Consider the following 14,398-nt stretch of genomic DNA (forward strand, 5'->3'; position numbering starts at 1 on the left):
ACTTTTTCATGGGGAAGTTTGTTTTTTTCTTGTAAATTTGTTTAAGTTCTTTGTAGATCCTGGATATTAGCCCTTTGTCAGATGGATAGATTGCAAAAATTTTCTCCCATTCTGTAGGTTGCCTGTTAACTCTGATGATACTTTATTTTGCTGTGCAGAAGCTCTTTCATTTAATTAGATCCCAATTGTCAATTTTGGCTTTTGTTGCCATTGCTTTTGGTGTTTTAGACATGAAGTCTTTGCCCATGCCTATGTCCTGAATGGTATTGCCTAGGTTTTCTTCTTGGATTTTTATGATTTTAGGTCTTATGTTTAAGCCTTTAATCCATCTTGAATTAATTTTTGTATAAGGTGTAAGGAAGTTTCAGTTTTCCGCATATGGCTAGCCAGTTTTCCCAACACCATTTATTAAATAGGGATTCCTTTCCCCATTGCTTGTTTGTGTCAGGTTTGTCAAAGATGAGATGGTTGTAGATGTGTGGTGTTATTTCTGAGGCCTCTGTTCTGTTCCATTGGTCTGTATCTCTGTTTTGGTACCAGTGCCATGCTGTTTTGGTTACTGTAGCCTTGTAGTATAGTTTGAAGTCAGGTAGCATGATGCCTCCAGCTTTGTTCCTTTGGCTTAGGATTGTCTTGGCAATGCGGGCTCTTTTTTGGTTCCATATGAACTTTAAAGTAGTTTTTTTCCAATTCTGTGAAGAAAGCCAGTGGGGATAGCATTGAATCTATAAATTACTTTGGGCAGTATGGCCGTTTTCACGATACTGATTCTTCCTATCCATGAGCATGGAATGTTCTTCCATGTGTTTGTGTCCTCTCTTATTTCCTTGAGCAGTGGTTCGTAGTTCTCCTTGAAGAGGTCCTTCATATCCCTTGTAAGTTGTATTCCTAGGTATTTTATTCTCTTAGTAGCAGTTGTGGATGGGAGTTCACTCATGATTTGGCTCTCTGTTTGTCTGTTGTTGATGTATAGGAATGCCTGTGATTTTTTATTTTGTATCCTGCGACTTTCCTGAAGTTGCTTATCAGCTTAAGGAGATTTGGGGCTGAGACGATGGGGTTTTCTAAATATACAATCATGTCACGTGCAAACAGAGACAATTTCCAAGGGCTCTTTAGTCAGCAGGTGATAGATCCTGCCAAGACTGGTTCCTTCCCTTCAAGGCAGTGTGTTCCCTTTTGGCCCAGGCTGTGTCTAGAAACGTCTGTGAGCTAGGGCCTGGAATGGAGGCCTCACAACTCTGCCCAGTGCCCTATCCTGCTGTGGCTGTGCTGGTATCCAAGATGCAAGACAGATTCCTCTTTACTCTTCGCTTTCCTCTCCTTAAGCAGAAGGAAGAAGTCACTTTCACATTGCTGCCAGCTGTGCTGCCTGGGGTTGGGGAGGGGTGCGGCAAGCACTCCCTTAGCCACCCTGGCTTGTGTCTCTACCTTAGTCCTCTGTCTCTGAGCCCAGCTCAGCAGTAGGAGTTGCCTAGGAAGTGCAGTCCTTGTGTCCTAGACTGCCTTTCAAGTTTACCTAGGACCCCAGAGCACTTTGTCCTGCGGTGGCAAGGCTTGCCGAGAAACTCAAGTTCTGACCGCTGGGATGGGCAACTGCCCTCTGGCTAGGGCTGGTCCAAATGCTCCCTCCATGCGCCAGCACTGGCGGAGCCCAGCAAGGCTTTGCTCTCCGCTATGACAGGGTAGCACTGTGTTCAATGTGAAGTCCCCCAGCCTCTGGCTCTCCCTCCCTCAAGTGTACAGGCTCTCCAACCCGGAACACGATTCTGGCAAAACAGTTATTTAAAAGTGAAGGAGAAGATGGCCTCTGCTGGGAGGGGTGGCATCCGCGAATCATGACTGTCTCTCTACCTCTCTTCAATGCCTCTTTCAGCTGTATAAAGTTAAAACCAGGCATTGTGATTGCTCACCTGATTTTTGGCCCTTGTGACTGTGCTTTTCTGTGTGCAGATAGTTGTTAAAATCTGCTGTTCCTGCGGGAATTGTTGGGGGTGGGGGGGGGGCGGTGAACAGTGTAGGATTCTATTCTGCCATCTTGCTCCACTCTCTGTAGCTTATTTTTGTCCCTCCTTTCCTCGCCTACTGCCTTACTTCGGTTCATCGATACTTTTCTAGTGATATGCTTTGAATCTCTTCTCATTTTCTTTTGTGTATACTCTATAGATACGTTCTTTGCCATTACCACAGCAATTACATGAAACACATTAAATTCATAGGACTCCATTTTAAACTAATAACAATGAACTTAAATGGCATAGAAAAACTCTACCACTCTGCAGCTCCATACACACCCTACCCCCATTTATGTTGTTGAGTCACAGATTACATCTTTGTATATTTTGTACCCATTCACATAGATTTATAGCTATGGTTTATGGGGTTTTTTTTTTGTCATTTAAATTCCTTGCACCAAACTGTCAGTGTTATAGGTTACTATATGTTTCTATGTATTTACCTTGGCTGGAGAGATTCGTATTTTCGTAAGGCTTTATGTTGCTGTCTATGGCCCTTTCCTTTTAACTTGAAGGACTCCCTTTAGCATCTCCTACAGAGCATGTCTAGCGGTAATGACTCCCTTAGCTTTGGTTTATCTGGGAATGTCATAATTTCTCCTTCACTTTTAAAGAACTGTTTTGCCAGAATCGGTGTTCCGGGTTGACAGTTTTCTTTCTTTTTTTCTTTACAGAAATCGACCTTTATTGGTTGTACTAAAGTCTGTTTAACTTTTGATACAAAGTAACATTTTAGTACAGAAAATTCCAGTCTGTCAGCTCAGTACCTGTTTGTGCATACTGTACCATCCCAATCCCCCTCTGCCTACAACTTAGAAAACAGCCCCTGCCCCCAGCGGGTCTGTGAGTTAATACCTCGCGAATAGTCTACAGTTTTTGGTAGTTGTCTGAGCTAGAAAACTTGTACCTGTAAAACAAAAGACAGCACTGAAGACTGAAACTTGTCTCTTTTTTGAACAACTGTGCAAGAAAATATATCCCTTTTTTAAAAACGTCGGTTATGGCTAAACTACAATCTAGTGTCTAGAATTACAAAAAATAAAATGAAATCAAAGATTTCTCGCTAGAAAATGAAATGTTAGGAACAGTATTAAAAATATAGGTCCTACCCCCAGTGACACATGGAGCCCAGTACAGTACCTATTGTTAACAGGACACACAGCTTAAGGAGGAACCACATCAAATCTTCAGCTAGACATACATATCCAGCCTCAGAAGCGCAAAAAAAAAAAAAAAAAGAAAGAAAAACAAAAAACAAAAAAAACACCACCAAACAAAGACACCCATGTGGAGTAAGGTTCATGCCATGAGTGCTGTAACCAAGATTAAAAAGATCTCAGTTTTTCTTTTTAGATTTTTGATAGTGACAACACTAGCCATTGTGCTTCCCCTAAAAGCTCTCAATTCAAAGTCAGAAATATGAATGTTTTTACATCAGAAATAACTGATATACCTGCCATCCTCTATAAAGTTTAAGACTTACCCTGTGAACATTGCACTGATGAAGCCTGCCACGACTTACAGAGCTTAAGGAGAATCCAATGTTGTGCATCAGCACAGCTGGGTCGGCAGTTTTCTTTTCTTTTCCTTTCTTTTCCTTCCTTCCTTCCTTCTTTCTTTCTTTCTTTCCTTCTCTTTCTTTCTTTCTTTTCCTTCCTTCCTTCCTTTCTTCCTTCCTTCCTTCTTCCTTCCTTCCTTCCTTCTTCCTTTCTTCCTTCCTTCTTCCTTTCTTTCTTTTTCTTTCTTTCTCTTTCTTTCTTTCTTTTTCCTTCCTTCCTTCCTTTCTTCCTTCCTTCCTTTTTTTCCTTCCTTCCTTCTTTCTTTTTTTCTTCTTCTTTTTTTAATATCAACACTTTGAATATATCATCCTACTTGCTTCTGGTCTGCAAAGTTTCTTCTCAGAAATCCATTTATAACATTATGAAAGTAGCCTTGTATGTGACCAAATGTCTCTTGCTGCTGTTGAGATTCTCTCTTTGTCTTTGTCTTTAGGCAGTTTGAGTATAACGTGTGGTTCTCTTTGGATTTAACCTTGGTGGGATTTTTTGAGCTTCTTGGATCTTTGTGTCAATTTTTTTTTTTCCGCAGATTTAGGAAGTTTTCAGCCATTACTTCTTCAAATCAGCTCTCTCTCTTTCTGTCTTCTCCTACTGAGATTACCATAATGCATATACTAGTTCACTTGATGGTGTCCCAAAAGTCCCCTAGTCTATCTTCACTTTTCTTCATTCTTTTATTCTTTTGCTCCTCTGACATGATGATTTTAAATGACCTGCCTCCAAGCTTGATAATTCTTCTGCCTTATCAAGTGGTCTATTGAACACCTCCAGTGAATTTTGCAGTTAAGTTATTGTATTATTTTTTCATCTCTAGAATCTGCGTGGTTCTTTGTTATAGTGTTAATTTCTTTGTCAATATTCTCATTTCGTTCATGCTTCATTTTCCCGATTTCATTTAGTTGTCTCTCTGTGTTCTATTTTAGCTCATTGAACATCTTTATGACAATTACTTTAAATTCTTTGTCAGGCAGCTCTTAGGTCTACATTTCTTTAGGGCTGGCTCCTGGAGTGTTGTTTTGCTCCAGTGACTGGGCCATCTTCCCCGGTTGATTTGTATGTCTTGAAATCTTTTGTTGGGATTTGGGCATTTGAAGAAACAATCACCTCTCCCAGTCTTTGCATACCAGCTTGGTGCATAGGAAGACCTTCGCCAGTTGGCTGGAGGTTCTAGGACCTCTCAAACCTTTTGTAATGTCTTGCTGCCCCCGGCATCTACCTACATAACTGCAGCTCTTACCTGCTGTGCACTTTCGTTTTCAGGAGCTTCCGGACTCTATCTCAGGTTGCTTCAGCCTTCCAAGTCAGGCAAGACAGAAACCAGTCCCTCAAATAGCCCCCAAACAAGCCAGAACGTTGTATGCATGGTCCACTCTCTTGTTTTTATCCCAAGGGAGGGGCCCAGAATTCGTGATTTTTTTTTCCTAGTGTTCCACACTACACCATGTAGAGGGAGGGGCACAAGGGGGATGCTGAATGCTGGGAATTTTCCTACCCCGTCACTGGAATCCCTTCTTGGTTTTACAAGGGCCAATGTGCTGTAGCTTGTCCAGTGATCTCTACAATTCTCACAGAGGTATTTAGGTTTATATAATGTTGTTAGGTTAATGTCTCTATCAGGGAAGGAGGGACTGTAGCTTTCTTGACTGCTGTCATGCTGATATCACTCCCATGGGGGAACTTTTTAACAAGTGGTATTGGAAAAACTGGATCTCTTCCTCACACCATACACGAGGATACATTTCAAGTGGACCAGAGTTTACAGTGTGACAGGAGACAATCTTCTCTATATTTAGAGTGGGAAATCTTTCCTAGCTATGACTAAAAACCCAAAAGATATAAGGCAAAATATTGATAAAGTTTATTAAGGAAGCATAAAATGCTTTTGCATGGCAAACAATGAAACAAAACACCATCAATGAGGTAAAAAGATACATGACAAACAGGAAAAATGATTTACGACTTTTATCAGAAGAAAAGGTAAATGTCCTAATATATCCCTAAGACGTAAAGAACTTTTCTTGGAAAGGAGAAAATGCCAAGGCCCCTATACTAACTGGGCCAAAACTATAAACTAAAAGTACATAAGAATAAAGAAAACAGGAATTTCTCTTAACCGTATGGAAAAGATGTGCAGCCTTGCACATGTGAAGGGAAACGCAAGCTAACGTATGCACTAATATATCATTTATCTCCTATCAGATGGGCAAATTCAAAAATCTGGCAATACTACTGGTGAGATGCTGGGAAAACTTTCTCTCTCCGATATTGATGGGGAAAAGGCAAGTGGTCCATCCTTCCTGAAGAGGTATTTGACAGTAATGAGCAAGATACCTTGTGTTTTCACCTTTTAAGCAGCAGTGGTACATCTAGGGATCAATCCCAAAGACGTAGTGATATAAAAATTGCTAAAGATTATGTCAGGAGCCTATCCATTGCAGCCATATTTAAAATAATAGCGAGAGCCAGGTGCGGTGGCTCACGCCTGTAATCCCAGCGCTTTGGGAGGCCGAGGCAGGTGGATCACCTGAGGTCAGGAGTTCGAGACCAGCCTGGCTAGCATGGTGAAACCCCGTTTCTACTAAAAGAAAAAATAAAATAAAATAATAGCAAGGATAGAAACAACCAGAGTGTCCATCAATAGAAGACCAGTTGACCACACTATGGTAGGTCCACACAATGGAGTACCCTCTAGCTGTCGTGAGGAGTGAGGGATGTCTCCAGGGAGGGCTGTGGAGTGATCTCAAGGATATCTTTTATTTTCTGAGGTGGAGTCTCGCTCTGTCGCCCAGGCTGGAGAGCAGTGACGCGATCTTAGTTCGCTGTGGCCTCTGCCTCCCGGGTTCAAACAATTCTCCTGCCTCAGCCTCCTGAGTAGCTGGGATTACAGGCGCCCACTACCACGCCTGACTAATTTTTGTATTTTTAGTAGAGACGGGGTTTTACCATGTTGGCCAGACTGGTCTCAAACTCCTGACCTCAAGTGATCCACCTGCCTCGGCCTCCCAAAATGTTGGGATTACAGGCGTGAGCCACCACGCCGGCCTCAAGGATTTCTCTTTTTTCACTTTTAGTGACTTTGTTTATTCATGTGTCTTTAACCACTTCAGTACATGCATTACATTGTAGCTAACACGTCTGCTCACTGAAATAACACAGTTCTCAACGTGGGGAACAAGTGGCATTTATAGAAATTTTTCTTACATGTGTGACTTTAAATGCTTCACAAGATGCATAATAGTGTGGTCAGTACATCCATTCACTGAAATAACACTGTTCTCAGCTTGGCGATCAGGTAGCCTCAAGGATGTGTTTTAAAGTTTTTAAAAAAGGCAAGGTGGAGAAGTTGATGTATTAACAGCTTATGCAGCATTTATCTAAGCAGGAGGCGGGAGTGTAATGAATGTCAGTCTCTCTAAAGAGAGATACAGGTCCAATGGCCAGGTAATACCGGTTGCCCCCATTTCTTTAGCCTTTAAGAAATCTGTTGACAAAAAAGAAAAGAGAAATCTGTTGAACATAACCGTGTATGGATGGGTTTTGCCAATTCTGAGATCCCTACCACTCACCTCTACCCGACTTTGGCCCCCTCCAAGAATGCACATTCCCACATAAATGGTTTTGACTGTTTATTCCGCTCAATATTTGTCCCAGGTCTTTCCATTTTTTAATTTAAAAATAATACTTTCCCATACATTTTAGGCTGTTCTTGGTCAGAAACCAGCAGTAGCAGCCCTTTATGGCCCTGCAGTGTTAGCGGAACCTACTTTGGAAAAGTTGTCTTTCTGGGCAAGGGTTGAAAGTGGCGGAGTGCTGGAGCTGGCTCTTACCAGAACATAAGAGCCAACCATAAGATTTTCAAGAATTTTGTGAGCCAGTTGTTAAATACAGCCATTATTAAAAACTACATTATATAAACTAACAATCACATCAATTATATTGAAAACAAACATAATATATGCTAAAAAAATACCAATCCCTAATTATTTTTCTACGTTGTACTGTTATCTGTGTTCTTGTGGTTATTTACATTTTTGGTATCCGAATGGTAAAAATACATCTCTTCCCAACTCTGCGTTCACTGACATCACTTTGATATCTTGCATTCAGCAAATGCAACAACCCAGGGCATTTCCCCCAACCTTCCTTTCCCCTGAGAGCCAGTTGCTAAACCTGTACCTGCACACTAATGGTTGAAATTGATCCACTCTACAGAAGCTCTGATGTGATGGGTATGCTCAGATCCAACCAATGCTGTTATGTGACACACACGAGTCAAGACATAACTCACAGTGCTCTACACAGCAATGTTTTAAATCTATGAACAGGGGTAGTACACGGCTAAGGGAAGTACACGAAAAGGGTTTGATATTTAACATTCACAAAGATGTCCTAAGATGCCAAAAATACACCATTATGAGACTTTAGAAAAAGTGTGTGTGTGTATGGGGGGAGGGGGGCATCAGGAAAATAAAAGGGGACAGGGAAAAGGGCCTCACTCCTTCCCCCAATGCCCATCACTTTATTTCTGTTTTTCCTCCCTCTTCTCATGCCACATCCTTTAACCAAAATATGCCTCCTCTTTCACCCAAGTCAACTGTGGGACTGTGGTGTGCCTAGGACAAGATTTCATAGCAGGATCTTAGTCCTCTTCCAGGTACTACCGCTTCATTCCTCCAGAAATATGTGGACTTGTTCATCCATCACTAGGAAAGGAGGGGCTTTGGGATCATTTGTTCGAGTAACAAATCAGGGAAGGAAGGAAGGTGTGAGATGGACTTCAGTCTAGTCTTGCTCCGAGTCTGAGTGACTTTGCACGTTTGTTTCTCTGCCATCAGATCAAGAATATAAGAATCCTGACTTCTCGGGGTCTCAAAAAAGAAGGGACAAGTTGTAATTGGATGTCATCCGAATCAATTGTCTTGGGTAGAGTACTGGGAGGGAAGAAAGGAGGGAGATAATAGCATGGAAAAGGGCCCACATCCAGGCATGTCCAATTGAGCTTTCTTTCTGCCTGGTGGGGGGTCTCCAGGTCTTCATTTGTTTAGAATATCAGCAGAGGACTGGGAAACCAGTGCAGGTAAGAAAGATCTGATCAATTACTACATATTGTTGTTACCTTGAGTAAGAAATAAAGGGACTATTTTGGAAAAACCCTCTGACTGATGTTTGTTGCTTTGAGTTTTGAACCTTTTATTCAATGCTTTATTTAAAAATCGAATTATTCGCTGATTTAGGGCCTGATAAAGACAAGGGAGTGTTCGCTGATCTTTGGCTTAAAATTTCCCCCAAACCACTTCTGCAAGTCACTTTCATTCTTTGAGTGTGTTTCCTCATAGGCAAAATGGCAATAATAATGCTTAGCTTGCAAAGTTGCTGTGAGGCTGTATGTGCTTAGTGCGGTGAGCACAGAATAAATAAAAGGTAGTGATGCTTCCTCATATTTCATGGGTCCTTCAAAAATAGGGTCTGAGTCTAACTCATTTCTCCTGTTTGATTCTTCTTGTCCTGATTGGCCTCAGTTTCCCCCACTGTAACATTCACATTGGTCTAGAATAAAACTGGCATTTCCCTTGGCCAAAACTGTCCTTCATGGAAGTTTGGTTTGGCCCAGATATAGGGCTTAAAGAAGAAACCCGAGCCAACGTCTACAAGTTGAGTGATTTTATATAGAAATCTAGAATTCCATCTTCTCTTGAAAAAACAGTCAATTTGGCCACCATGAGTCGCTATCCCTGCATGGCAACAATTGCCTGGAGCCAAGCAGCAGCTGCCCACTTACGCAGAGCATACACTGTCAGTTTGGCCAGAGGCCATCGGGCCTGCTCTACTCATTTACATGATCTGCTTGATCCTACAGGCATTGCCACTTACGGCCCTCTGGGCAACTGGAAACAGTCTATGCCAGGCAGAGGGTAGGTACTTCATTGCTCAATGAATACATACCCTACTCTTTTTCCTCTACCATTTTCTTATCTAGCCATGTTAGGAAATCCCAGTTATTGGATAAGGTGATTCTCACTTTGAAACATGAATTGAACAAATCGGTTAGAGTCGCGATAGTCTGGGTTATACTGTGGTAACAAACAACTCGTATATCACAGTGCCTTATAACAACAACGGTTTATTATTTGTTCACGTACATAAACCTAGACACAAAGTGAAAACATCTTCATGTTTCCACATGCAGGGGTATACACATGAGTGCACAGGTATGTCAGCAATCACAAGAGGAATAAAAACTCTGGCATATGAACTCACACAGAACCCCGCTGAGAGACTGATCAACTTAGATTGCACAGTCCTGTCTTTATGAGACAGAAAAAGGCCCCAGCATCCAAAAGAGTAAGGGACAGAGGTACAAGAATATCCACCCTCAGCCAAGGAGTTGCCCCATATAATAAAAAGCTTATAAAACACCTGAAGGCTTTAAAAAAAGACGTTAAGCGTTTTGGACGTTAACCATTTTGCACATTCAGAAACTGGATACCAAATAGGCAGTGCTCTATTGAGGCCTCCTCCTCTGGGTTCCTAGCTCAAGAGGGAGATGCATCCCAGATGTCCAATAGGCAGCGAGATGGAGCTGGCTGGCCTGGGGCGGAGAGAGGGGCTGGGAGGCTGGAATCCTTTATCTCCAGCAGGAGCTGTGGACAGAAAGGAAGGGGCCAGAGCCAGGTCACATCCACATCCCCTTCCAGATCTACTCTTTTTATGCGTCCCGCCCAACCAAAGATTTGTCACCTGGACTGTTGCATAGACCTCTTCCTCTCTGATTTCCCCATCTCCCATCTTGCCTCCCCCAATCCTTCCATCAAAGCCACCACGACTCTTTTTGTCAAGCTCAGGGTCTCTGAAATTGTTCTCCCTAGCTCAGAAAACGTTCCCTGGCTCCTCACTACCCACAGTTGCTGGTCCAGCCTCCTAAGCCTGACCTGTCAGACCTCTGTGATTGGTATCCTCTCCAGCCTCATCCCTTTCTGTTCCAGCAGTCCCTCCAGGGGTGTTTCTTCACTGACACACCATGCTCCATTCACCATTTGGATCTGGGAATGCCTAGCCTTCCCTCCCAGCCTCCCCAGTTGTTTATCCCCCCTCGGAGCTCCTCCAGCCCCTCCTCTCTGGGCACATCGTTAAAATTTGGCCACAAAACACAGCTTGCAAGGGCATCCAGGCTCCGCATCTAGACTGGAAGCTCCCGGAAGGCAGAGACCAGACCTCCTTCCAGACCAAGCCCTTTATCACCTCTGTATGTCCTCCCCAGACCACAGTAGGCCACAGGGGGCTGAGCATAGACCCTGGGCTGAAAGTCAAGAGGGCCGGTTCTTCCACTTGATATGCTGCATGCATATCAGAGAGGGCAAGTCCCTGCCACTCTCAGGGCCTCAGCTTCCTTCTTTCTTGACATCAGGGCACTGAACGCTTGCTGTTGCGCACAAAGCTCAATAAACCGAAGATTCACTAAACAGCCCTCAACTACCATCTCGGGAGTCATACTGAGGAGCTTGGGTGCTGGGCCCCAAGGAGATTCAACTTACTGACTCTGATTTTTCAGTTAGAACCTGCTTACCACAAGGACCCCCATTCCCCAGCTATTCCCACCCTGTATTCTCCTTTCAGGGAGCAGGCTACCTGGTGGGTTGCAAGGCTGGTGCAGGGAGATGGAGTCAGGAGGGGCCTGGGCAGAGTTTCTCAGAGTCAGCAGAGCCTCAGCGGCCTCCAGCTTCCGCTGCCACTCTGAGTGGGCAGAAACCAAAGCCTGGTCAGAGACTTTGGGGACCTGCAAAGGAAAGTGCATGAGAGAATAGGCACTGGGAAACTACACCTCTTCCCAATACGACAAGTGCCCCTTCAGCCCCCTGTTCCCTCAACCTCCTCCCCCCACCCCCACCAAGGCCTTCTGCTCTTCCCATCCACTAAACTCCGCCCCTCCCAGGGTTCTGGACCCCACTACTTTCCCAGGACCTGTGGCTGCAGTAGAAGAGGGTCAAGGGTGGCACAGGGCTGGAGGATCAGAGTTGAGCATCTAGAAACAAGGAAAGGAGAGGCCAGGGGATTAAATCCGCTGGCGGACACATACTACCAGTAGACAGAAAGAGGGGCAGGATTTTGCAATATCTGGATGTGAGAATCCCAATGCCTGCTGGACCATTAGTCATTGTGGCTGGGGCAAGTCCCTTCTCCTGCTTGGCCAGGTTTCTTTTCCATACCTCTTTTTCCTGACAGGGACGCTTATTCCTACCAGCTCTTTCCTCCCAGGGCAATGGTGAAAATCATGGGAAATTACAGGTGTCCGTGTTTTAATTTGCAAAACACCTGGAGAGATGTGATTACTGTCCCTGTTCAGGGACTGGTTCTCACTTCCATATTGCCCAGTCCCCATGGGTCTTGAAGGGTCTCCAGGAAGCTTTCTCTAATGGCCTCTGGGCTTTGCCCTGGGCCTCTGTGGCCCTCGCTAGCACGGACCCCACCTTTCAGCAGGACCTTCTATCCCATCCACCTGTTTCATGTGGCATAACAACCCCCATTTGTTGAAGCCCTACTATGTGGCAGGCCTTGTGCCAGTTCCCTTTTCAATGTTATGGGTATAGAATATTGTCCTCAGTACATCCATAGGGAAATGGAGGTTCAGACACATAAAGTCACTTGTCCAAAGTCTCACAAATAGAAAATAGCAAAGCTAGGAGAGCCCTGTCCTCGCCCGTTAGTATTAGATGCTGCCTTGCCCTCCTCCTCCTTCTCCTCCTCCTCCTCTCCCTCCTCCTCCTCCCCCTGCTCCTCCTCCCCCTCCACCTCCTCCTCCTCCTCCTCCCCCTCTTCCTCCTCCATCTCCCATGGCATCAAGGACAAGGTTAGGCACACAAGACACAACCTGCTCCATGGTCCTCACGCTACTCACATGCTGGGCAGGGCAGGGGCCCTGTGGGGATCCCCAGAAGGAGAAACCAGTTGCTGCTCCAAGGTCACTGGAGTACACGGCAGAGACAAAGGTTCTGGGGCCTGGCCAAGCAGCAGAGCCCCTTGGGAGCTCCCCTGCAGGGGCAGAGAGCACAGGTTGCAGTCAGGTACCAGGCCAGCCATGGAGAGAGGAAGTGTGGACATGTTTTAGGATGAGGATAGGAGCCTAGAATGTCAGAGCTCCGAAGACCTTGAAGACCAGCCAGTCTTGCCTTTCATTTTGCAACTGGGGAAATTGAGGCCCAGGGAGGAGAAGTGATATTTCCCAAGGTCACATGGTGAGCTGGTGATAGGATTGGAGATGAAACCCATGTCCTTGGGACACGGTGAAAGATGTCTGGACAGTGGCTGGGTGGGAGCCTGCCCGACTGGTCACCGACTCTCCTTACCTCCTCGGGGGCTGTGAAGATGTGGGTCTCGGGCTGCAGCATGTTGTTCTCCTTCCCAGCTGTGAAAGACCAGGAACAGCTTTGGTGAGTCTTTCCCCCAACCCCACCCCACTTCACCCCACCTCCAGTCGCAGGTCTCATCTCACCATGGAGCTCTTCGATTGCCCTGTCCCCCAGCTCTCTCCTTCCTACAAACACTTGGTAGACAACATTGGTGACATTTTGCACCTGGGCACACTAAGGTCCAGGGAGCAATTTGCCCCAGGTCGCACTGCAATTCTGTGACAGGACTGGTGACAGAACCACTCATGCTTCCTCCACCCAAACTCTGGCTCCCTCCCTTGCCAGAAACACTCACTGAGGGCTCCTGCTCTGATGGTCAAATTCCTGACACGGATGGGAGCTTTGGGAGGGGCAGCCATACTCCTTATTGGTCCTTGAGCCAGGTGTCTCTTTGATCGTGCCCGCTGCTCCCTCTTCAAGGCACTCACAGCAGGCAAGACCCTGAGGCGTTCTCTGAAGTAAAGGATTGCAGGGCTAAGATTAGTCCCATTTAGAGGAGGTCTGGCCCCTCCGCATCTCAGACACCATACTCATGAGAAGAGGGCACAACTGTGACACTCGCAGGCCTGGAAGAGGCAGAAATGCTTGTGGCCCCTGATTTGGGCAGTGATACCATGGTTGTGGCAGCGGTCACAGCAACCTATAGCTCTTCTGGGGCCAAGTTCAGTCCCCCATGGGGCTCCAGTCTGACGCCCTGTGGTGCATTCAGAGTCAGAGGGGCAGCAGGGTGCAGCGGGTATTTATTTGTCCTCAGTACATCCATAGGGAAATGGAGGTTCAGACACACGGGATCCACGCTTCTAGGGTCAGGAGCGGAGGTCAGAATGGCCACGTGATCCCCTACCCCCAACGTACTTCCTCTGCCCTTGGAAAACCCTGTCTGAGGTGGCTCAATGCTCCTTCTCCATCCTTCTCACCGCTGGAATCAGATTGCCTTCCCTCCCCTTCTTCTCCCATGGTTTTCGCCAGCCTTCACTGCGACCCCCTTGCTGATGTTGCCTCCTTCCCAGAAGCCCCACTCACACATAGCCCCTTGCCAAGAAACTCTTGGAATGGATCCCATACCCATTCAATGCAGTCATTATTCTCCTTGCTTACCATCACTTCACCATAGACCCCACTTTCAGGCATGCACATGCACTCCCCTGCCCTCTTCCACCATTACTACACCCCCTTCTTGTGTATCGTCCTGCACTCTGCCAAACCCACGTATTATTCCTGGCATCCACTTCACCAATTCTCTTCCGAACCTCCTGCATTCATTCACTCCCCACACAGGATTTTGTGCCACCAGCACTCAATTCCATTGTCAGTCTCTTCTATGCCCTATATTCAATTTTCCCCTCACATTTCATGCTGGTTCATGCTGATTTTTTTCTTGGACTCCACCTTACACTTAACTATTCCCTTGCTCCCCCTT

General features: G+C 45.4%; 1 protein-coding gene across 4 annotated transcripts in view; it reads right to left on the bottom strand.

Annotated features, from left to right (window-relative positions):
• Positions 1–9,677: 9,677 nt before the first annotated feature.
• Positions 9,678–14,398, bottom strand: part of LOC129530010 (doublesex- and mab-3-related transcription factor C1) — a 73,450-nt gene continuing 68,729 nt past the window's right edge. For 3 of the 4 annotated variants that reach the window (XM_055376191.2, XM_055376189.2, XM_055376190.2), the window contains 6 exons: positions 13,274–13,431; positions 12,916–12,974; positions 12,468–12,601; positions 11,534–11,594; positions 11,201–11,348; positions 9,678–10,215 (listed from right to left, as the gene is read on the bottom strand). In XM_055376191.2, coding sequence (XP_055232166.1) covers positions 10,103–10,215; positions 11,201–11,348; positions 11,534–11,594; positions 12,468–12,601; positions 12,916–12,974; positions 13,274–13,337 — 579 coding nt within the window. In that variant the 5' untranslated portion in view covers positions 13,338–13,431 and the 3' untranslated portion in view covers positions 9,678–10,102. The remainder of the gene's footprint in view (positions 10,216–11,200; positions 11,349–11,533; positions 11,595–12,467; positions 12,602–12,915; positions 12,975–13,273; positions 13,432–14,398) is intronic. The other variant, XM_055376194.2, reaches the window with a different exon arrangement.

This window comes from Gorilla gorilla, chromosome X (genome assembly GCF_029281585.2).
Source record: "Gorilla gorilla gorilla isolate KB3781 chromosome X, NHGRI_mGorGor1-v2.1_pri, whole genome shotgun sequence".
In the NCBI taxonomy this organism is placed as follows: domain Eukaryota; kingdom Metazoa; phylum Chordata; class Mammalia; order Primates; family Hominidae; genus Gorilla; species Gorilla gorilla.